The 23006-nt window shown below is 50.3% G+C and overlaps 7 protein-coding genes across 7 annotated transcripts; 4 read left to right on the forward strand and 3 right to left on the reverse strand.

Moving 5' to 3' along the window:
* Window positions 1–1732: 1732 nt before the first annotated feature.
* AFUA_1G15290 (uncharacterized protein) lies at window positions 1733–4027 on the reverse strand. The gene is made up of 6 exons (XM_077803979.1): window positions 3802–4027; window positions 3316–3513; window positions 3106–3213; window positions 2752–3033; window positions 2559–2692; window positions 1733–2497 (listed from the first exon to the last, which is right to left on the reverse strand). Coding segments are annotated over exons 2-6 (1197 nt in total). The 5' UTR covers window positions 3318–3513; window positions 3802–4027; the 3' UTR covers window positions 1733–1826.
* Window positions 4028–6733: 2706 nt separating this feature from the next.
* Window positions 6734–9754, forward strand: AFUA_1G15300 (uncharacterized protein). The gene is made up of 5 exons (XM_077803980.1): window positions 6734–7933; window positions 7993–8039; window positions 8091–8170; window positions 8230–8722; window positions 8775–9754. Exons 1-5 carry the CDS (start codon window positions 7733–7735, stop codon window positions 9529–9531), a joined length of 1578 nt encoding a protein of 525 aa, XP_077660149.1. The 5' UTR covers window positions 6734–7732; the 3' UTR covers window positions 9532–9754.
* An 834-nt stretch (window positions 9755–10588) lies between these two features.
* AFUA_1G15310 (cell division control 45 family protein) lies at window positions 10589–14036 on the forward strand. Its single transcript, XM_747807.2, has 2 exons — window positions 10589–11569; window positions 11631–14036. The coding sequence occupies exons 1-2, from the start codon at window positions 10802–10804 to the stop codon at window positions 13443–13445; spliced, it is 2583 nt and encodes an 860-aa protein (XP_752900.1). The 5' UTR covers window positions 10589–10801; the 3' UTR covers window positions 13446–14036.
* Window positions 14037–14310: 274 nt separating this feature from the next.
* On the forward strand, window positions 14311–15866 carry AFUA_1G15330 (uncharacterized protein; the record flags this gene model as incomplete). Its single annotated transcript, XM_747808.1, has 3 exons — window positions 14311–15091; window positions 15140–15603; window positions 15666–15866. 3 exons carry the CDS (start codon window positions 14311–14313, stop codon window positions 15864–15866), a joined length of 1446 nt encoding a protein of 481 aa, XP_752901.1.
* Window positions 15867–16669: 803 nt separating this feature from the next.
* AFUA_1G15340 (polynucleotide adenylyltransferase) lies at window positions 16670–18835 on the reverse strand (the record flags this gene model as incomplete). Its single annotated transcript, XM_747809.1, has 7 exons — window positions 16670–16871; window positions 16928–16973; window positions 17087–17696; window positions 17753–17964; window positions 18037–18411; window positions 18469–18617; window positions 18687–18835. The coding sequence occupies 7 exons, from the start codon at window positions 18833–18835 to the stop codon at window positions 16670–16672; spliced, it is 1743 nt and encodes a 580-aa protein (XP_752902.1).
* Window positions 18836–19330: 495 nt separating this feature from the next.
* Window positions 19331–20646, reverse strand: AFUA_1G15350 (homoserine acetyltransferase family protein; the record flags this gene model as incomplete). Its single annotated transcript, XM_747810.1, has 6 exons — window positions 19331–19392; window positions 19421–19500; window positions 19551–19698; window positions 19767–19876; window positions 19949–20417; window positions 20502–20646. 6 exons carry the CDS (start codon window positions 20644–20646, stop codon window positions 19331–19333), a joined length of 1014 nt encoding a protein of 337 aa, XP_752903.1.
* Window positions 20647–21241: 595 nt separating this feature from the next.
* AFUA_1G15360 (flavin reductase family protein) lies at window positions 21242–22657 on the forward strand. Its single transcript, XM_747811.2, has 2 exons — window positions 21242–21392; window positions 21489–22657. The coding sequence occupies exons 1-2, from the start codon at window positions 21334–21336 to the stop codon at window positions 22348–22350; spliced, it is 921 nt and encodes a 306-aa protein (XP_752904.2). The 5' UTR covers window positions 21242–21333; the 3' UTR covers window positions 22351–22657.
* Window positions 22658–23006: the final 349 nt, after the last annotated feature.

Raw genomic sequence — 23006 nt, forward strand, 5'->3', positions numbered from 1 at the left:
CAGCTCACGACTCACGACAGAATATGCACACACCACGTGGAACGCACGCCATACATCATTAGGGCGTGGACTGGCCTAAATGAATCCTTCGCTTACGGAGTGCACCCATGACTCTGGAGTCGACAAACCCGACAACCACCCTGAACCGAACTTCAATGCCGATTGACCGTCTGGATGACATGATTTTGTTGACACCTGCCTGGAAAGAAACTAAACCGTCCATATCAGGAGAATGAACAGATTGACCATGACCAGCAAGATAAAGCGAACCGCGGTTCAGCAGGTGGGAGCGCGCGCCCACGGTCCTCAGCGTGATCGGTGTCCTTCCAAAAGTTTTGGTCTGTTCCCCACCAAAGCGTCTCCTCTTCAAAGGACGATTTTCGTACCAGATTTGCGCCCAATTCGCAAGACAGTTTAACTGGTCGACCTCAGTTCATCGGGGTGTATGATTCAGTCCTCCCGACTTCAATAGTTAGTTGTTTCACACTCAATTCCAAAATAAATAGTCAGTAATGTAAGCTGTTGTAACTTCTTGTAACTACGCAGGCAAGGTGGCATTTCATTCATTCCAAATCGCGGTGGAGCGGGCGTGATCCGATCCCGATGGATGCTCCATCTCGTTTCTACTTTTGGTAGGACCCCCCACAGGTAGTACGTTGTGAGTATTCGCTAAAGCTTTAGCCGGGGCCGAAAGAAGACGCTTACTTGATATGACTTAGTAACTTGCTGCTGTCTCGGATGACGCCTGCCGTTTGAGTCTACGATCATCAGGTACGGAGTACGTGGCCAAGTACTTAGGTACCTACTCCGATGGCCGGTGGCCGTCTCGGCAAGAAGCACGGATATTGGTCCAGGATAGGCTCGCGCGCTCTCTCTCTCTCTCTCTCTGTGTCTCTCTGTGAGTGTGAGTGTGTGTCGATAGCGATGCTGCTCGTGTTCTGAGTTTCGGCTTGCAATCATGCCATCAGTACCTCTGTACTCTGTGGATTTGGAACCCTGGTTAAACAACTCTGGAGAGCTAAGCTCTTGGCCTATGCAGCTTAATGTAAAAGATCGAGAAGATTTCCTGATTGAGAAAGGCGGCAGTTGGGAGTCGGGCTGGGTGCGGTGCTAGGGACTTAGACTGGCTTCATAGAATCCATCAGAATCGATTGCCTCTCGGTTGTGAGAAGCACTAGGACAATGGCGGGCGCGGAAATGCAAATTACATATTCCATGTTTCAAATATATCAATACCGCACTGCCCCCACGATACCTGACGCAGTTCCCGGGAGATCTGCAGGTGGGAGTGGGCAACCCGGCAATACATTTCAGCTGAAAAGTTTGAAACATTTTGTCATATCTGCCAATGTTTTTTTTTGTTTTCTCATACTGCTTTTTTTCGCAAATGGCATTGGCTGACCGGATTTGCGAATATTCTGGTTTGTGCGCGATCTTCATATACGCCCTCACAATCAATTCTGGTTATCCAGGGGTTTTTTTTCTTGCATGTAATCTCTGAAGATCAATCAATAATTGATTTCTCACCCCATGGTTGGGTTCAGGATTCCTAGCCTCCACAGCTCGATCAGGCCGGACCTGGTACCCCACTCGAGTAGAAATACACACTATATCGAAAAGCCGTTTTGGTAGTGGACATCAGTAGATCGTAAAATGAGGAAGAAGTAAAACAGATAGGTCACAAAAGAGAGAAAAAAAGGTATATACAGTTGTCTAAGTCTATGCGAAGAAAAAGAAAAGAAAAGAAAAGAAAAGAAAAGAAAAGAAAAGAAAAGAAAAGAAAAGAAAAGAAAAGGGAAAAAGAAAAGAAACTCGATCGTGCTTCATCAGGGCTGAGGTTGGGGACGACCATTGGCGATCTGCGCATGGTGGGTATCCCAATATTCTGGTGGGCGGGTCTCGCGCTCAACCGTCACCGTCACGTCTTGTCGGATTCGGAGAGCACGATCTGACCCATCATCGCTCAGGTCCCGCTCATCACTTTGGTTGACACTGACATCAGAAACCGCTTTCTGATGATGCATAGCCGTGCTTGTGCTTGTGTAGTCTTGCATGTTGTAATCCCCAGACCGTAACTGACTGGCGGGTCCGTAAGCCCGAAGCCCGGATCCCTTGCTGGTCCAAGGTCCTGACCGATACCGGTCTGTGCCTTTCTTGGATCCACCTGTCCAGCTCTTGAGCGCGGGAAACACATCGCGCAGTAGAGACCAAACAAGAGGAAGGTTGGTGACGAGAACGGCGACGGTTGCTTCGCGGAAATACCAGTTCATGTAGACGTAGGAGATCAACGAGGGAACCAGACAGTAGATTTTGTTCAGGATGGCCGCAACAATGACAAAAATTCCCATGCCGAAGAGGGCGAGAAGGATTACTTTCTGCTTCAGAGGAACGCGGACTTGCACCAGGAGCGGAATGGCGACAGCAAGCATGAAGATATCGGCGGAAATGGAGATGGCGCCCTGGATGATCTCATAGTACTGGTATGACGAGCATTGGTCTGTACGGAGTTAGCATAAGATTTATCCTTCGCGACAGCGGTCATATGGGCGAGAACTGACAGTCAGGCGTGGGTACGGCCCAATAGTTGGACAGAGGCCTGCAGATGAGAAACAATGACAATTCCACCGCCACGAAGCCTAGGGCGACGTAGACTGAAAGGTAGGTGACCCATTTACGTGCCTTCAGGCCGTCGCTGTGTAAGAACCTTATTAGCCGTACCTTCAAGGAAAGGCACCAGAAGTGAAGACCTACGTGATACGGAAATAGATCACCAGCATGCAAACCTTCATCGCCCAGATGGCTAGAACAAACGAGTGTTCCGACACAAAAACCCATTTGCTTCCCTTGACACGCTCAGCATGGGTAGCTGGCGTCAAATTCGCTATGTCTTCATCGGTCATCAAATTCGAACCCCCTCCCGAGGCAACTTGATTCAGGGCAACACATAAGAGCGTGTACCATAAGACAGCGAAGAGCATAAGATAGTCGTCGACTTGCAGGTTGCGGATACCCAGTCGACGTATACGTGCGACACTATCAAGACAAGGAAGTTAGTATCAGGCTGACAAAACGAGCGCATCGCATTTTTCAAGGCATGGTACTCACAATCGCAGAACAGTTCCCAATATTCCTACACTATAGAGCACCCATGTTTCCGTTGCAAAGCGCTTTGAAAAGTCGGGGCCTAAGTCTGACATGGTGTCGGACTTCGACCTGATAAACCGCAAAGAAAAACAGAGGTTAGCTAAATAAGCAATGAAAAGGCACCCTTGTCAGGGACCACAGTGAGATAAATAAGACAAGCAGGGTACCGACATCGTGGAGAGATAAACTTTGGACAAATCAGCTCATCGGCTAATGAAGACATCCAACACCAGGACGCCTGCCAGATTGGGCTTAAAGTCTGATTGTGCTGATAGAGGGGTTTGTTAGTTGGCGATAATCAATCATGAAGTGAAGAACGTAGTGAGCAGGGGTGGTTGATTGGATGTACATCGCTGCGTGCATGAGTAGCTGTCCCAGAGAATTGGCAATGTTAGTCTCGTGGGCGAACCCCGGGCCAGAGAGGACAAACACAATTCCATTAATGAGTTGATAATAATGACCCATGGCTCAAAAGAGGTTCATCCTGGCCAGTGTGGATACCAAGAAATGTGGACCTGTAGGTATATTGAGACGAATGTGGAAGCATGGCACAATCGGATAAGTGAACGAGGACGACGTAAGATTGGCCAGGACCCGGTCATGATCCTTTCCAATCAGAGTCTCGAGAGCATGATTCAGAGAAAGGATTTAGCTCACCTCGTGGAATGAGGTAGTGGGATGGATTTAGTGTTTGCACATTTGGCCATGGGAGCGCCACTGTCAAACTTGATTTGTTGAAAATTATAATCCATCACTAAAATCCGGTGCATCGAGCCCAGGCTGGAAAAAGAAATCTTCTGTCTGTGATGTTGTAAGATATGTATATTATGTATTTTAAAGTGAAAAACTCTCTCAAGGTAACATTAACTAGACGACAACCCGCGCTGTTAGTGGAGAATTCGCTCGTTAAAACTTAGCCCTAACTCAAATTAGAGTTAGTGCTGACGTCTTTTTCATTTCTGATTGACACAAGCAGCTCTCATCCATGACCCCATCGTCCCACTTCACTACGGAGTACCTCTCTAGTCAAGTACCCTCCGTTTCTTTGAAATTGGACTCTAGCCGATTCTGTGGTTCGCCCCAGGCACGAAGTACTGCTCCATAGATTTGCAACCAGATTCACAGTCTTAGGTCGATCCTTCCCCTCAAGGGAGACTGCTTGCATCTGAGCATGGTCGATCGTTTGCCTCAGATCTGTTTTGAAAGAACCAGGCACATCAGCGATCAGATACTACGGTGCACAGCATAAGTGCATTAGTCCGCAATTAAGTTCTGCAGACTTTGCAGAGTGCACACTACCCTAGTAGCTACATACACTTGGCCAGTTTAGTATCTCCGACCGAAGCGATGTTGCCAGGATTCTTAGACCAGGATCCTTGCATTAAAAGTAAAAAAATAAAAGAGAAAAAAAATTTCAATCCCTGTCTTTTGTGGGTCAGGGGAAACTTCGTCGAAGCCGGTACTTCGCCTACAATTTGCAAGCAATCTACGGAGTATCTAGTGTGCAATCATAGATTGCACCACTACTTGTTCACTAATGTAGGCTTGCTACATGGCCGTGGCTGCCCTGCAGCATTACATGATGTTCCACGGTCCCAGCAACATGGAGTCGACTCTCAGGTCTAAACTGACTGCGGAATCCGGCCACCCTTTCCGAGCATTACTGCGCCCGGAAAAAGTATGTTTCACCCAGTAAACGATCCAATATGCTAATATGCTAGCCAACTGGTGCTAGCCTTGTTGACGCCGGCCTCAGCTGGTGCTGATATATTCTTTCTCCAGTCTAGGCTCGAGGATGTGGGCATAGGACAAACCCCCTTATTATTGGTTGACAGCTGGTTCTGCCTTGATATCACTGAGTCAAACACTCTACGGGGCTTCTGGGTCCCTACAGTGATGGAAGGACTCGACGGTGTTTGAAGAAGATAACCTATCTACGGAGCTTCTGTATGCCTAACTAGCCTCTAAGCCTCCACCAGGAGGGCGGGGCATTCTTCCGGTAACGCGGCGCATGCTCATTCACGGTTACCACCTGGCATTGAGAGTCGAGACTCAGTCGCCATGGTAGTTTGATAGGTAATGGCGAGTCGCTTATCGAGTCACTAATAACCCGGCATAGGTGATCTCTGTCCTGCACAATATCTTTGCATGATACGCAATCACAGGGTGATCCGACAAGGTTTTCGACTTGAGAGAGCCCATAATGGCCCGATCGTTCTATATTGGTCGATGCTTAGCTTTTGATGATGTCGAGTAATTCTCCGGCGTCTGGCCGTTGTGGAATAGGATGAAATGGTGGGTTTTCATCAACTCACATGAAACCCTAAGGCGCTATGGCTCAACGACCGAGTCCCATCCTGTTGTCGCCAAGTGACCCCTTTAAAAAAAAGCTATTTCAGAAAATTAAATCGCGCACACGAAGGAGTGAAGAACTCAGGAGCAGAAATTCTGGGTATATGCTTCTGATTCACGCCCCATTGATTCAATAGCTCGATGGCTAGGGCTAGCGAGAGGCCGGTTCCAACGGTGTCTTGGTTCTCTCAAACGGTATTCGGCTTTGGCAAGGTCGTATCACGTAGTAGTAGTGATACTGCGTGCCTGACGATCTGTTTACATTGTTCTCATTTGGCGGTAGAGAAGGAAGAATAGATGTCCCACCAGTAGTCGCATGTTGCTTGACTTGGTCCCTCTAGAAGGCTTCAATAGCGCCGGAGGCTATATACCGGAATAGAACAAGAGCAGAATACTAACCTGCCATCCTACTCATCAAATGGTAATGGTCGGGATGACCGACAATGCTCCCTGCTCCACGCTCTCAATAATTGCAAGAGCCTGCCTGTCCTACTGAGACAGCTCCATCAAGGAGATTAATAGAGGCCCATTACAAGCTTGAATTAGCTGCCAGCTATATTAATGTTGTTCCAGAATGACTAATAGCATCGCAGTTTAGAGGCTGCTACATGCTACTCTCGGTTGTATGATGTCCGAAGGATGCTTGGAAGTTGCATAATGCCATCATTGAGCGCTAGAAATCAGTGGTGCATCTATCTGTACAGAGTACCCCCAAGCGAGTCAAGAGATTTCAAGTGGACGCTACATTGCTCAGCCTTATCGTTCGAAAGTCTCCAACAGGTTTCGAAATCAAAGGCTAGTGTACGAAGTAGTGAGTTAGCACCGTACTCTGTAGGTGGTGAGCACTCCAGTATATTCATGAATAGTATATTGTTGTCATAGTTTTGCACTGCTCTGTGCTGATAACACTAAGGTATTTGTTCCTGATAATTTGGTGCACAGTGTCCAGACCTGTTTGCGTGATTCCATCTTATTGGCTGTACTGGAATTAGGTTCCACGCAATATACTTCGTTGTGGCAAGGCCGAGCCACGGGCAGACCATTTGCCAGACCAGCTCGCCCTCTCAATCTACCGAGTACCTCTCAGAAATCGGCCGTCTGCTGCCCGCATTCAGGACAGGTCTGGAACCCAACAAACTCTGTGAACAGTCAATTAGCGTTGAGAATCGGGATTATTCCATTGGCTTCAGATATAAATTCAAAGCGAAATGGGAGTAGTTGGTGAGACAAATAATCGCCTATAGCTCCGATCAAGGAATTTAGAGCACGTGAGAAGCCAAAGGGCCCAAGTGGACTTTTCTTTTAAACTACGGCATGCCTCAGGTTGTGAATGGCCATAGGAATACTTTTGCATACTAGCCTATGCACCTAAGTCTACAGGTTTGTATGTAGATTACATGCAGTCCACTCTTAAATCGGACCGGTCCCTGCCTGTATTCATCCCGACATTCTTCCCCCTCCCCAGATCACAAAGATATCAAAAGTGTGGAGATAGAGCTGTCCAGCTGTCCCATGGGGCTCGGTTTCTCCAAGTTGCACCAGTGTTTGACTCCGATCTTCCATCTCAGAGGCCAACTTCGCCGAAGATATCTGGATAGAGTCTGCCATCTGCTGAAGCTCCCTCTTTAGGAAAAGTCATCTCGGCGCACCCCTGTACATTTCATACAAGTCAGTTGCAACCGCGATTGTCATCAGCCAATCACCTATGCTTTATATGTCCCGCTTTTGATCGTCTAGCTTCCATGAGGAGGTTTTTGTGAATTTTGATTCGTCCATCAATGCTTATCACTGCTGCACTAGATCTGACCCCACGCTTAGCTGTAAATACAATACCAATACAACTGAGAGGTGATGGACAAGGATGTTGAACCCGGTGTCCTCCAGGTATCCGTCAGGATATCGAACTACTATAAACTGCTGCCAGCCGGATCGAGGTCCAAAGCTGATGTTGGATTTTTCTCTCCATCCTCAACTGGACGCCTTTGGAGGTGATATATGCCAGCATCGGTCGGAATTCTTTGACAGTCGCCATCACTCTTACTGATTTGCTACTGTAATAAGAGCGCACCTCCACATACCCGTACACGTGCAGGACACAGCCAGTGGTATTCTACCTCACCATCCATCGACCTGGGTGTTCAAAGCTATCTCAATAATTCACCTGTGCCTCGATTATATTAATACTCGTCTTCGTCCGGTCGCTCTCTGATCGGTCTAATTTCGCCTGTTTTGTCTGATGGCATCGCCCGAAATGGCAGCGGTGGAAAACCCGGAGAAGATGGCTGCAGTTGAGGCCAGCGCAGAGGAACGTCCTTCGACGGAATTGGTCAATGCATCTGGTCATCGCCAAGAGCTCGAACGAAACTTCAGCTTGCTCAGTATTTGTGCCGTCGCTGTTACTACAGGAAACACATGGATTGCTCAAGGTGGCAGTCTAGTATGTTCACCCTTGGCAACCAATGCTGCCTAAAGAGATGAGCTGATGTGTAATTCGAGGTCACTGCTATGTATAATGGAGGACCAGCCGGAGTTATCTATGAATTGTAAGATCGCTCTCGATCAGTCAACATCAGTTGATACTAACCAGAGATAAGCATTGCTGTTTCCGTCTGTTATTGGATGGTCGCAGCATCTATTGCAGAGCTCGCATCAGCGATGCCTTCTGCCAGTGGTGGTATGTCGCGACTCGGTTCTGCTTTTTTCGGTAGGAGCCTCGCTAACCCCGATGATCAGTCTACCACTGGGCCTCGATTACTGCTGGAAAGTATGGCCGTGTTTGCGGATTCTTTGCTGGATTCTGGAATTGTCTTGCATGGATCCTAGGAGCTGCCTCCATGTCCGCCATCTTGGGCCAACAGACCGTCTCCATGTACACGCTCATGCATCCTGACTTCGTCCCTCACGCATGGCACACCTTCATCAGCTTCATCATCTGCACCTGGATGTGCTGCTGCATTGTGCTATTCATGAACCGCTTCCTCCCTCACATCGGTAATCTTGGCATGTTCTTCATCCTTGCCGGTGTGCTCATCACTATCATCGTCTGTGCCGTGATGCCTCATGTCAACGGCCAAGCATATCTCGATGATAAGACGGTGTGGCGCACTTGGAATAACCAGACCGGCTGGTCAAGCAACGGCTTTGTCTTCGTTGCAGGAATGCTCAATGGTGCTTACAGTGTTGGCACTCCTGACTGCTCTAGCCACCTTGCGGAGGAAATCCCACGGTAGGTCAATTTCAGTGAGAGTGAGCGGCTAGTCGCTAACCCGGTGCTATAGGCCCAGCCGCAACATCCCTAAGGCCGTCCTTGCTCAGATGTCTGTCGGCTTCGTCACCGGTCTTCTCTATATGATCGCGGTCTTCTATTCCATCAATGACCTCGACTTGGTCATGAGCAATCCCTACGGTTTCCCTCTCGCCGAGATCTACCGCCAAGCCACGGGTACTCGGAGTGGCTCCCTTGGATTGCTGATCGTTGCCTTCCTGCCCACTGTCATCACATGTGCCGGTTGCTACATCACCGCTGGTCGTACCTTGTGGACCATTTCTCGTGATAAAGCGACCCCCTTCTCCGGCTGGCTGGGACGTATCAATACCCGGATGCACAACCCTTTCAACGCAACCCTGGTCTGTGGTGTGATTATTACCATCCTGGCTTGTATTTACGTCGGATCCACCACCGCTTTCAATGCCTTCGTCGGCTGTTTCGTGCAGCTGTCCTCTCTTTCCTACCTCGCCGCCATCCTTCCTCATGTCCTCACCCGCCGCTCTACCTTCCAACCTGGCTACTTCTGGATGGGACGCATCGGCTACGTCCTCAATATCCTTGCCTCCATCTACATCATTGCCTTTATTGTGATTTTCTGCTTCCCCTACTCCATGCCCACCAGCGCTGCTACGATGAACTACGCCAGTTTGATGACCGGTGGACTTACCCTTTTCGTGGCCATCTGGTGGTTCGTCCGTCGGGGCTCCTACGAAGGACCCAAGAACATTCCTCTGACCGATAAGGCCATCCTGGACGACGCGAAGTAATTGTGCGGTTTAAAAAGGTCAACGCTGGCATCGGGTATTTTGACATTGTTTCATGAACTCACAACGCGATGAATCCGCCTTGCTCTCTGTAGTGAATTGGCGATGTATGAGTGAAATGTTTGCTCATGATCTATATGTATTTTAGTTCCCATTCAAGAGAAGTTGGCGCAATTTCTAGGATCGCAATTATACATCTATCTTAATTGAAGTCTTCAACTCCTTTACCTTTAACTTTCGATAGGATGTACCTGCGAACCGGCGCTTGGAGAGTGACCTCAAGTCATGTACTGGTCGGTCAGCCCTATGCAGTAATGCCTAACGGCTGTAGGAGCGTATCGTTTTGCACGCGATTCCATATCCTGTTCAAGCAGGGATACGATTCGAGGGGACGAGCCTACTTGTTTCTTCAGTCCATGTACTCGTTTCGTATCTGCCCGTAGCCGGCCTTCTCCATAGACTGGCCTCCGTCATCGATCAGCGTCTTCCATGCGACCGTCGCGTTCTTGCCAATCACTAGTGTCGGGGATATACGTTCGATGCGACATACTCCAGCCTGTAGGACCATGGCATGTGTCCGTGATGACTGAGGCTGGGTGACACATGTGGCTTCCAGGTAGCACTTTTAGATATATATTCCCCAACCACAAACACTGTCACTACTCAACCATCCGTTGACCAGGACACTCCGAAGTAGCCATACAGATCAGGAAGCCATCAATAACGCTCTGATGGCGACAAGAACCAGTGACTGTCACCAGAGTCTATACAGGACAAGCTTCACTGACTAGGGCTGGCTTATGTATCCGAGGCAGACGTGGAATCAACGAGTCAAGGCTAGAGTTGGCTATCGTTAGACTTTGACTTTGAAGATGACAATGATCTGTTATAAGACATTGAGATTGACGTCAATTCATCATCCAGTGTAGGATGCTTGTAGACTACCGAGTACTATCTTCCTTGAAAAATCGAATGTTGCCCTGATTGATGGTGTGAGGGGGCTTGGCGCTGGGTCTCCGCACGTGCAGCACGCCCTCGACGCGTCGCTGGAGATTCGCGACGGATTGCACGCTTGTGCCTGCGAGAACGGCCTCGATAGCACAACAACCAACGACAGGAACGATGGAGCCGATATAACGCGATTGAGTCTGAGCTTTTCCTTAGTTATACTCTGTTTGATTTTTCTTGTAAAGAGCAGGGCCTCTCGAAGGCCTGAAATTTATTCTTTTTTCCTGTTTGTCGTGTGCTTCGTGGCCCCTTGAATTGCGCTGCAATGTATCTGCCTCGCCAACTCATATCGCACCTCTACCTACAACTCCTCCGATCACATCATCCGCTCTCTCCTCCCGTGCTGGTCCTCGTAGCACTCGAACCCGATGCCCTCTGCGCTTGTCGAATCCTCACCGCCCTCTTGAAACGCGACTATATCCCCCACAAGATCCAACCGGTAGCCGGATATGGCGATCTCGCACGCGCCGGCGAGGAGCTGGTCAAGCCTATGCAGACGCACCATGGGGGCAGTGGAGGCGTGGTCGTATGTCTAGGCGTGGGGGGCTTGGTGGATCTCAACGAGATGCTCTGTCTGAGCAGCCCCGACGACGAGGTGGAGGATATGGGAGGGGTGGAGGTATGGGTCTTCGACTCGAGGCGACCCTGGAACCTGAGCAATGTCTTTGGCGGGGAGGCGGTAGCGGCGGCGTCGGCGGATGGAGGTGATGCCGCTTCGCGGCGGAACACCCGCGGTGTCGACAAGGGATGCATCACTCCGTCGTACAAATCGGGCGCGGGTGGTATTGTCGTCTACGATGACGGGGATATCGAGGAGGAGATGAGCGCGGAGAGGGAAGCATACTGCGCGCTGTTGGAGATGCCGGAGGTAGACGAAGATGAGGAGGATATTGACGGATCTGGCAGCGAGGATGACGAAGAGCATCCGTCCAGCTCGGGGTCCAAGAAGAGGAAATCGTGGTCGGGTCGCGAAGACGAGGATGAATCTGACGAGAACGACGGCCCCCCGCGTCAGCGGCGGAGAAGTAACTCAGTATGTTTGCGGTCTGCCCTCGTGTTTGCTGTTTGCTGTGATCTCTAACGTCTACGGGTAGGGGTCCTCCATTGCTTCATCTCCGAGTCGTCGGCCGCGGGACGAGCATAACTCCTCAAACTCTTCTCGCTCCGTGACACCGGGTTCAGATTCGCCGTCACCCGCGCTGCCGAGGCAGCCGTCTGCAAGATCAATGAGGCGGCGGCTGATTCGGCTCAAGAGGAAACATGAGAAAGTGTTACAGAAGTATTATTCCACCGGCACATCGTATTCCGAACCGATATCATCGCTTGTGTATTCTCTCGCATCCGAACTTGGTCGGGAAGATAACGACCTCCTGTGGTTGGCCATTGTCGGCGTCTCTAGCTTGGAACTCAGTGGTCGTACAATGTCCGGTGTTGGCATCTCCAATCCATCAGAGTCCGGAGGGTCTGCTGGCTGGGGTGGAGAGCGGGGAGAGCGCATTCGTCAAATACTACGAGACGAAGTCCATCGATTGAACCCGCCCGACCCGTACGAGCGAGACCGAGATATCAGAGGAGAGATCAACGGCGTGATCCCCACAACCGCCAAATCGCCAACAGATAAGTCTATTCGATTATCTCCAGAACCCCGTTTCATTCTAATCCGCCACTGGTCACTCTACGAAAGCATGCTACATAGTCCCTATCTGGCATCACGACTACATGTTTGGACCGAGAATGGTCGCAAGCGATTGCACAAGCTCCTTGCGAAGATGGGAATCAGCTTGAGCCAGTGCCATCAGAACTACACTCACATGGATATGGAACTGAAGCGAGTGCTGCGGCAACGGCTTCTCAAGTATGCACCTATGTACGGCCTGGAAGGACTCGTCCCGCCCGACGCATCTGGTCATGTCTCCTCCCGCGAGGGGTGGGGCTTCGTGCGCTGCTGGGGCTGGAAAGCCTGTCTTTCCGCAACGGACGTGGGCGTCATTATAGGCGCGATCCTCGAGGTTGGGCCAGAGGAAGCCCCCGGCGCGACCTGGGACACAAAGCGTCTGTCGCGCCCCAAGGGCACAAACGAGGGGAACGGCGCTGATGGCTCCACCGAGTCTGATTTGTCTAGCCTTCTGCCACGATTTTGGAGCGCATACGATGCTTTGTCGCTAACCTCAGAATCGCCCACCCTCCTCCTGAAAGCACTCCCGCTTGCTCAGCATCTTCACCGGGCTATTCTGCGTACGGGGACATCTCTACTATCGAAGCACCAAATTCGGCACCTGCGAGCATTTCGCATTGCTGTTGTTAAGGATGGCCCAGATGTCAAGCTTTTTACAAACCCTGGAGCTCTGACGAAACTGGCTCTCTGGATAGCTGAGGCGATCCGAGTCCAAGAGCGGGAGCGAGGCGACAGCGTAAAGATCGGAAAGAAGCGAGCGGCAGGGACTCCCTTGGTGCTGGCCGGCCTTGACGAAGACCGAGGCCTGTATGTCGTTGTCGGCACGGGTGGCGGCGGAGGTGTGATCGATTACGCGGCGATGCACAAGCGTCAAGAAGAACGCCGGAAGAAAAAGGAAGCTAAGGAGAAGAAGCAAAGAGAGCGCGAGGAACGTCGAGCTCAGCGCGCAGCCGAGCGTGCTCAACGCGGAAACGATGACGACGATGAGGCCGAAGAGACCGAGGAGGAATCGGAGTCATCGTCGGATTCCGAGTCGGAGTCTGAGGACGAGCTTGACATGCGCGGCAACAAGCACCTTCTGCGGAACCGCTTCGGTATCGCCTTCCAGGAGGTGGTGCAGGAGACCAACACTCGAGTGCGTATCGACAGTTTTGAGCATTGTGTCGTAGAAGTCCAAAAGGAGGACCTGGGTGGCTTCCTCGAAGCTCTCAGCTTCCGCAGCGTCGTCGGTTAAAGTCCGAGTCTCGCTGCCGTCTGCCTTGCTCAAATGAAACTTGGCTGTTGTTGCCGTTGCTCAATATTTCCCTCAAAGCTAATCCTGAATTCCTAACGATGACTTAGGGATGTGTTCTCTCTTTTCCTTGCTGGTTGGCTCGCTGCGTGGGACGACGGTTTCGGTGGTTTGGGTGGAATCGGTGTTCATTTCAACGGGATAAAAAAAGGAATATGTGTTCATGACCAGTTGGAAATCTGTTTGTTTCCTCTCTTTTGTGCTTTTCCTCCTCGATACTACAAGCATTTTGCCATTCGCCTTGTCGATCACTACTCTTTTGACCATGGCCATCTTGCATATCCCCTGCACATGTCACGGCGTTGGCGGTGTTACAGACCGGGCTTGGATTCCGTTAACCCTTCCATTTTCTCACGATTGATTTTATAACTGTCAAGAGCAATGTCCATCGGCGATCTTGTCTGTTGAATAGCATGTGCGACATGTCCTGCATTCATTAATAGAGCCATTTTTAATTTGTTGTCGGTGATGATACGGCGACACCCTCAGGGTTTTTGACACTTGGGTGGATGGACAAGTCTGACACTAACGAACTAAAGTCAACATGGCTTATCCACAAGGCATCCGGCCACCCAAAACTTCCAAGTAAGTGTTAGGATTTCTGTTTCGTGCATGAGATGTTTTTGTTTTAGTGCGGACTTCGGCGAGTGCTCCGACCCAAGAAACGGAGTTTCCCCGCATATCAAATGCCCCCGCAATAGAGTCAATTGCCCGGGGTGTCTCCGTATGGGCCTGAGTATTTGAGAGCATGGAGACGCTCAATTCCTTCATTCTCATAGAAATATCTCTTTTTGTATACTAAGTCAACATGTCATCCCCAAAAGAATATCCCGCACTGCCTCGCGAAAGTACCTTGGCACAGCTTCCGCCGGAATATCCCGCAGACGCCCAGGAACAGATCGTACAGCTCCTCTCGACATCTTCATTGAATCGTTTGGTTGTGCTGGACGATGACCCTACAGGCACCCAGACCTGTCACGATATCCCTGTACTCGCCGTCTGGGACGTCCCGACGCTGATTAAGGAATTCCAGCAAGATTCCCCGGGGTTCTTCATTCTCACCAACTCGCGCGCTCTTCCCCCACTTGACGCGGAGAAGCTCATCCGCGGCATATGTGAAAACGTGTTGGAAGCAGCCAGGTCCACGTCTCAGACCGTCGACATCGTCCTCCGAGGAGACAGTACATTGCGAGGCCACTTCCCCCTAGAAGCAGACGTCGCGCAGTCCGTGTTCGGCCCTGCAGATGCATGGGTGCTGGCCCCCTTCTTCTTTCAGGGCGGACGGTTCACCATCAACGATGTACACTATGTAGCCGAGGGGGAGAATCTGGTCCCAGCGGGCTTGACACAGTTCGCCAAAGACGCGACCTTTGGGTACAAAAGCTCGAATCTGAGGGACTATGTCATGGAGAAAGCGCCTGGGCGGTTCGCCCCCGAGCAACTGCACTCGATCACAATCGAGGATATCCGAACCGGCGGGCCCGATGGCGTATACAAGAAACTCATAAGTTTCCCCAAGGGAGGCGTCGTCATCGTCAACGCCGCAGCGGAGTCAGACATGCATGTTTTCGTCGCCGGTTTGCTACTGGGTACGTCCGAACGCTTTCTGTCGTTGATCCAATACTGAGTAAGAACAGCCGAAAGCAAAGGAAAACACTTCCTCTACCGCACTGGCGCAGCCTTCGTCTCCTCCCGGCTAGGAATCCGCTCCATCCCACCCATCACAGCCCGACAACTGGCTCTCCCCTCCCCTCGGGAAACAGGCGGTCTCATCCTCGCCGGCTCCTACGTCCCCAAGACAACCGCCCAGCTCAAAGTCCTAACCGACACCCGCGGCGCAACCGGCACCCTCGCCATCATCGAAATGGACGTCGCGGATCTGATCGCCTCCCCCGAACGCGCGGAGCGCGTGATCCGCCGCGTTGTTCAGCAGGCAGAAACGCACCTGCAGTCCGGCAAGGATACGCTGGTCATGACGAGTCGGAAGCTGGTGACGGGGCGGGATGAGCTCGACTCGCTGGCTATTGGGGCTAGAGTCGCAGAGGCGCTGGTTAAGGTTCTGCAGCAGATCCAGGTGCGACCGAGATATATCATTGCAAAGGTAGGCAATCGTGCATTGCGAAGTGAGAATCCTTCCCGCTGATCAATTGGCTGTTGCTGTAGGGCGGCATCACTTCTTCCGACGCTGCGACCAAGGGGCTTAATATCAAGCGGGCCATGATTGTAGGTCAGGCTGCGCCTGGTGTGCCGCTCTGGCGGTGTGACGAGCCGACGTCCAGGCATCAGGGCGTCCCGTTTGTTGTGTTCCCGGGCAATGTGGGTGGGGAGTCGACGCTGTGTGAGCTGGTGGAAGCATGGAGCTGAGGATAGACGTCGTCTGTATGTATCGTTTCACGGTGATTTGAATGCACATATATCCCATTGAAAAGTCTACAAGTAAACTGATTTACAAACCGGGAACTGGATACTGGACTATGTGGCTCGTAGGCCACGCGGAATGTACCTTCATTCAACTAACCTAACTGGCACTTGAGCCAAATAATAACTGCGTCAAGGGACGGTGATATGTACAGCCACATACCATGCTTGCGTCAGACGGAAATCTCCACCAGACCAGTATCAAACGCCGTGCGGAAAAAAAAGCCCGCCCATACTTAGTAATGCGGATATGTGCCATATTTTGATGGCTCCAAGAGCGCCCTTTCGCAAGATTGCTAAAACACGCGGTACCGAACCAAGAAATGTTTGTTTAATTGCGTAGGAATGGGGAGCAAGAGAGGGATGAAGGCGGGAGAATGATGACGACCAACCTTGTTATCCGACCTCGATTGCGCTGTTCGTCGAGGTGAAGTCCAAGACGTTAATCAAGCGCGACCTGCAAAAGGCAGAGTCAGCTGGAGTTAGTTGTTCACCAACACAATGTCTTTGTTTGTTGGGATTTCAACTTCCATCATTGGTTTAGTCGTCGTAAGTGTATCGTTTCAGTGAGAAAATAATGGGGGCCAGCCCCAACACGACGAGTAGTTCGGCCTCAGGTGAGAGATGCTCACGCAGGTGTTGGCGTACCGGAAACTCCGTTGGAGGTGACCTGCCGCTTTGCAGCTGGAATCGATGCGTCCTAGAAAGTAATTGAAATTAGTCAATCCAATGCCGGAACTCCGAGAGCATCAACGGAATTGCGAAATATCCGCTTTCGTCCGGTGACTCGTTTCCCGCTCGTTATCTTGTTTGACTCTCTTGCATGCACTTACGTCCAAGGATTCGATACTTCGTTTTTGAGCGCCTGCTTCGGGTTTCTTGATGATCTTCTTTTTGGGGCGCATGGGACGGGTTTCTCCCGGTTGGAAGACATCGTCGGGAAGATCAAAGCTGGTTCTCAAATCAAAACATATCCAACGAAGAGAGAGAAATATGTCCAGACTTACTTGCGAACGTGAGTGATGGAGAGATCATTGATGCCGGGTTGGTATCCTGCCCACGAGGTACATGTAGATTTAAAAATCTGGGCATCCGCGGATATATCCAGCGAACGAGAGGCACCTTCTACAGTCAGCTAGCTCTCCGGAGTCAGGCGCCATACATACCTGGCTCCAATGGCTTCAACTCCAAGCCGATATAATACGTCGTCGTGTAAATGATATGGCTATCACCATTTACGCTCTTCTCACCGACAGGCTCAACCTCGGCGTTCTCAACTCCGCTGAGAGCTGCGGCTTGGTGTGCAGCATCTTTCCTTTCATCTGTGGTCTCCGTCTTCGTACCTTTATCTTGATACTTGGTAGAACCGTTCTTTACGGCCTCTGCTTCCTCTTCGTTGGAGACGATATGCACTCTCTCAAAGCCTTTTGGAAATGGGTGAGCCACTGCGATGGTAGGCTTGCGATCCAACGCTCCGACAAGGTGTCTGATTTTGGATTCGACAAGACCAGACCACACCGCTTCCGCTTCCTTAGTTCTGCTTGAGGCAGTGATGCTAAGGTAGTATTTGTAATCCTGCGTGAAGAATGAGTGCCGCGCAAAGAGATCATTCCAAGTTAATTGCTTCAGGAAAATTTTGTCTACAATATCACCTCCCCGTTGGAGCTCGCGAAGGATAACCGCTTTTGTGGACATTGAGATGTTGTGCGTCGCACACATCGATGGATACGCAGGGGTGATGATAGGCATAAGGTGGAACCGGTCGCCATGGTAAATCTATCATTGATATCAATATCGCGAAGAATGCAGTGCAGCGCCTTCGATGCCCTTACCTTGGGATTCCAGACCTTCATCTGTAGAGGTCCGTCCTCGATTGGCTTTAGCAAGACAGGCTGGGGCCACGCCCACTTGTTCATAATGCGGAAGAACTTGCCGACGATCACAGACCCGGTGGCGTGCGGGTATAACTGACAGACTCGTGCTACAAGCATGGCCCAAGCGACACCACCTGGGAAACCTACAATATTGGAGTAAATAGCCCGGCCTGTAAGTCGGTGTCAGCATGGTTGCCGAGAGATGATGAGAGGAGAGAGAGACACAGATGGGATGTCCTTACGCTGAGCCCAGAGCTTGATTGCGCGTAGAGCAAGACGAAACGTCTTTTGCTGGGGGACGAGTTCCAGAATCTCGTCTGTGACACGAGTCCCGTTCAGTGACCGCACCTCCTTCTCGTCAAGCCCCCTGAGGTAATCATTATTCTTCAAGTCGAGATTAAGAGGGACCGATGACACAATCAAACGGGCAAAGATGAGATCAATACTGATACCGGACAACTCCAGCTTGATGATCGGGACGAAGGCGTCGGGAACTGGTGTCATCTTTTCGATCGCCCCGGGAGGAGCCATCTTCTCCAGAACCGGGGGAAAGTCTGAGAAGAAATCGTCAATGAGGACATGTTTGGGGCCGACCACAAGTGTATCAATATCCGAGCCTATCGCGTTGTCAATATCACGACGATTGTGCTATTAAACACTTCCACGCTACTGACCAGGACCATAGACACCCAGGCGATAACTTCCATAAGTGAAAATCTTTCCACCTGCTGCCTCGACTGCTGCAGGGGACAGCCCCTTCTTTCGACTGACAACCTTGACAAACTCATGGGTTACGCGTTGAAGGAGCTGGAGAACTTGTTTTCTACCCGATAATAGACATGGTGTCAGCGCAAAACATCAACAAAGAGAGATGTAGCCAGGTTGATCCCACCTCCGCTCTGTCTCCGCGGGACTTTCGAAGTTGTTCTGGGCCTTGAGCTCCGAGATCAAATCATCGTTGGCAGCGAGTTCTTCGGGAGTCGGGAGCGCTGTCGAGATAGGAGGAGTAACTCCCCACTGACGAACTGGTGGTGTTGACATCTTGTATCCAGCTGGAGTTGACCAAAATCATGCAGTTGCGCCGTGTAGGCGTCAGCGGGAAGCGGCTAGATAGAGCGAGAGGATTCACTAGAGAACGAAGCAGAAGGGAAGATACGGGACGACGCAGAAGCAAATGAAATCAAGAAGAAGTAGAAGAGCACTTGTAGAGGAAGGAAAAATAAAGGAAGGACTGAATTGATGAAAACGACTACGGAAGATCGAATTGGCCCAGTGAATAGTTGCAATCAAGATGAGGAGTTCCAAGATTAACTATCCACAATTGTATGCTGACTTATCAGACTCTTATCACATGATGTTAACCTTGCCACAGGATGGATAGTCACGTGATACTTCTACCTAGACATTTGGAAGTAGCAGTAATAATGCACTAATCAAACTACAACATAATATGAGCCTACTTGAGTTGATAACCGCCACTCTGTCAAACTCAGAATCTACAGAAAGTCCGCCAGTTGCTCGTCCAGCCACTTAACATCATCTTTGCTGTCTCCAGGACCACCAGCCCAGTCTGTGTTTGAGGATCGTCAGAAATCTCTCTCCAATAGTCAGAATGGATCAACTTACGACCCCAGATAGAAGGAATGACTCGAAGAGTTCCAATGCCAGATTGCATGCAGGAGACTTCATGTTCAGAGTCCTCAGGACTGTGCAGTAACATTCAGCATTAGACGCTAAAGCTCAAAGCATCACTTACGGGAAATACAGATCCGTTTTTCCTGGCATCACCAGGATCTTGGCCTTGATCGAGGCGATAGCCTTCTCAAAATTACCATTGTATGGTTCCTGCTGGGACACGTCCCCATTCTGCCAGGTCTGAAGCATCACCAACAGATTATCTGGGTCTGATCCACCAGGATCAATCGTCAACGGAGCCAGTTCAGAATGACCTCAGTGTCTGCGGACGGCTTACCTTTGGACAAAGCCCACTTCTCCCAGAAGTTTTGCATAAAGTCCTCCAGATCCTTGTAGCCGAGTGCTGTCTCATACAACTTCTCCCGGTAGAAGGCCTGGCTGAAACCCCTATCCAGACATGATCGTCAGCTCCGCGTCACTCGATTCTATAGAGGGCTGTTTGTTCGAACACCAGCTTACCAGCCAGCATACACTCTAGCAAAAGCTCTCAACCCAATCTCTCTGTCCTCAGCACTCCATGTCCCCAGAGTCTGATCGGCCTTTAGATCGCCAATCTTCCCCGAACCCGCTGATGGGACGTGCTTCGCTGCAAGCAAAGCGCTCTTTACGCCCTCCAAAAATACCTGGTTATGCAGCGATGTTTTTGCGGATCCGCAAAAAGGAATTGCCACATCCATGAACTCGGGGTACTGAGTCGCCCATTGATAGGTTTGTGCTCCTCCCATTGACCAGCCGATCACTGCACGTAGATGCCGGATTCCAAAGTGCTCTGTGACAAGCTTGTGCTGGGCGCGAACATTGTCGTAGAAAGAGCATTTCGGAAATGGGCCAGCATTGGGCTGGTTGGATGGAGATGAGGACTGGCCGTTTCCAAAGAGCGCAGGTATGATGATGAAATACTTTTTCGGATTCAGGACTTTGTCCTCTCCTATAAGCCAGAAGTTGTCTGATATCACTTGGTGAATGTCAGTATGACAGACATGTGTGTTTTTCTCTGTCAGTATCTACATACTCCCGGAAAACCATGTGGGGTAGACAATTGCGGGGGAGCTTGGGTCTCCAAACGTCTTGTACGCAAGATGTGCATCACGTATCTTCTCCCCACTCTGCAGTTCCCAGTCTCCTAGCTTAAATGTCTCGTAATCTTGGTCAGTCATGTTCGGTGTTCGTTGCCAAGTTGGAGAAGGCAGATCTGGAAAATAGCTGTGATTTTGCTGATAATGTCAGATTGATAGGAACGCCTCAGTTCAAAGTTCAACGATAGCAGCGTCTCATGTACATATTTATAGTTCTCCTCGATGATACTAAGGACTTGATTGGAGACACATTGCAGTGTCATGAGGCACAGGCTCGTTTGGATTGGTAACCCCGACCGTATCCCATGTTGCGATTTATAATAGAACCAGAGCACCATTGTCGAGAGGAAAGTATGCCTATCTAATCAATGCACACTATTACGTAGCGGATACGACAACCAACAAGAAAGTTCTATTAGCTGACCAAGTGGTCTACTGTTTTTGCGTCGCTATCTATTTCAATGGTCTAGAGTCTCCCTTATCGGGTTGATCTAGCAGAAGAGACAGTTCACTTGGGGTGGCCTCGGGTATCTATCTGTCCAGATGAAATCGGCCCGGAGATCGGTAGTGAAGGCATATTTCCACGCACTGTTTAAGCAATTTATAGTGATGAAAGGGGTGGAAATTAGGTCATTATAATATACATGTTCCGTGGAGTTAGTGCTGGCCCAACACACTGGGCGAATAAATATCGAGGAGCTTGTCCCGATCGACGGAAAGCGCTTGCGTTTTAAGGGACCTCTTGAAGAACTCTTTGTCAAGTCTGTAATGAGTCGTACAATTCCATATCGGACCTTGCGAGTTCAAAGACCATTGCATACACAAGTGTACGTTGTCCTACCACCATACGCACACTGAGGGGATCGGCCGCAAGTCGGTGTTACAAAAAGGAACGGCGTGCGACTTGCTAATGAATTACGCAGAGGGTGTCGGTTGCAACCATATCGTCCTTGGGCAATTCATATATCCCATTACTATCGATCTTTTCATCAATCTGCTACGATGTTCAAGGTCGGCGACGATTTCGACAAGATTCAGGCTTCCCGACCTGACTTCAAGCGTGATGCGCCAGTCACTTTCTCTAAGCCTCCGAATCCAAACTGGAAACAAGGCGACGGTGCCAATGATGGTGGGGAGAGTCTGAAGAAGAGTCACGTCGAAATCGATCCATACGAAGAAGGACGACCGGTATCATCAAACTATAAGCTGTTAATCTCGGGAATTGTCCCAAGACCCATTGCGCTTATCAGCACTAGGTCCAAGGATGGAAAGACGACGAACTTGGCACCGTTCAGTTATGCTCAAGTTATCAATCACGACCCTCCTCTTTTCACTGTTGGATTCGTTGGCTCGCTTGAGAAGGCGAAGGACTCGCTGAGGAATATGGTCGAGTCGGGTGAATGTGTGATTAATATAATCTCTGAGCATTTTGTCGAGGCCGCTAACGCGACCGCTATCAATGCACCGTACGGAGTTTCCGAGTGGGAGGTTTCCGGCCTGCACCAAGCGCCTTGCTCTGTCGTCCAAGCTGCCCGTGTCAAGGAGTCAATGTTCTCGATTGAAGGCAAGCTCGTCGAGACTAAGGAGTTCCAGAGCAGAACGACGGGTAAGACAACAGGTACTCTGGCTATTATCGAGGGGGTCCGGTTCTGGGTGAGGGATGACGCTATCAACGAGGACAAGAGCATTATCGACCTCAAAGTCCTGAAGCCCATCAGTCGGCTCGGAGGTATCTCATATGGGCGTACCACTGATGCCATCGAAATTCCGAGACCAAACTTCTAGATGACTGTGCAGCACTTCAGCGGGATGAAGGTCATAAAATATAGACATGCTTATCACATCCTAGAATTCTTCATTCAGAGTCAACTCGAGCCGTTCTCATAATCCGTGCTCGTCGGTGTTCCATTGATAGATAGGCGCGTAGATATGACATGTCACAGATCCCGGCGCCTTGATATTCGGCTCATTTGTGACTATTGAGAGCACAAATGGAGATTTACAGGCCATAGAAGGTTGCGTTTCAAATTCGGTCAAAGCTTGGTTCAGCAACGTGCCACTGTACAAGATTAGATGGCTCGGTTCACACCACGGTACGTGGGGAATAAATATTATCGACGCCTCCACCAGCAGATTTGTTGAGGGCTTCTAGCCTTCCATGTAGGCTTCGAGGCTCGTTCTGTTGTCCGATTGTGGAACTCGGACTCACTCCGGTTAAGTCCATTGAGCTAGGCCCATGGAAGCCTACTCCCCCATGGACTAGTGATTCTGTCAATCCATTAGTTCGCCATTCTCCGGCTAAATTCGTCTTCTTCTCCAGATGAAGAGAATTCTCTCCGACGGTTGGCCCCTGCAGGAACGGAAGCTCAACATGGAGATCATGCAACAGGAACACTTCATGATCCTAATATTAGTAGCTTTCTGAAAACCCGACGAACCAT

The sequence above is a fragment of the Aspergillus fumigatus genome, chromosome 1 (genome assembly GCF_000002655.1).
Source record: "Aspergillus fumigatus Af293 chromosome 1, whole genome shotgun sequence".
NCBI classification, from domain to species: Eukaryota; Fungi; Ascomycota; class Eurotiomycetes; order Eurotiales; family Aspergillaceae; genus Aspergillus; species Aspergillus fumigatus.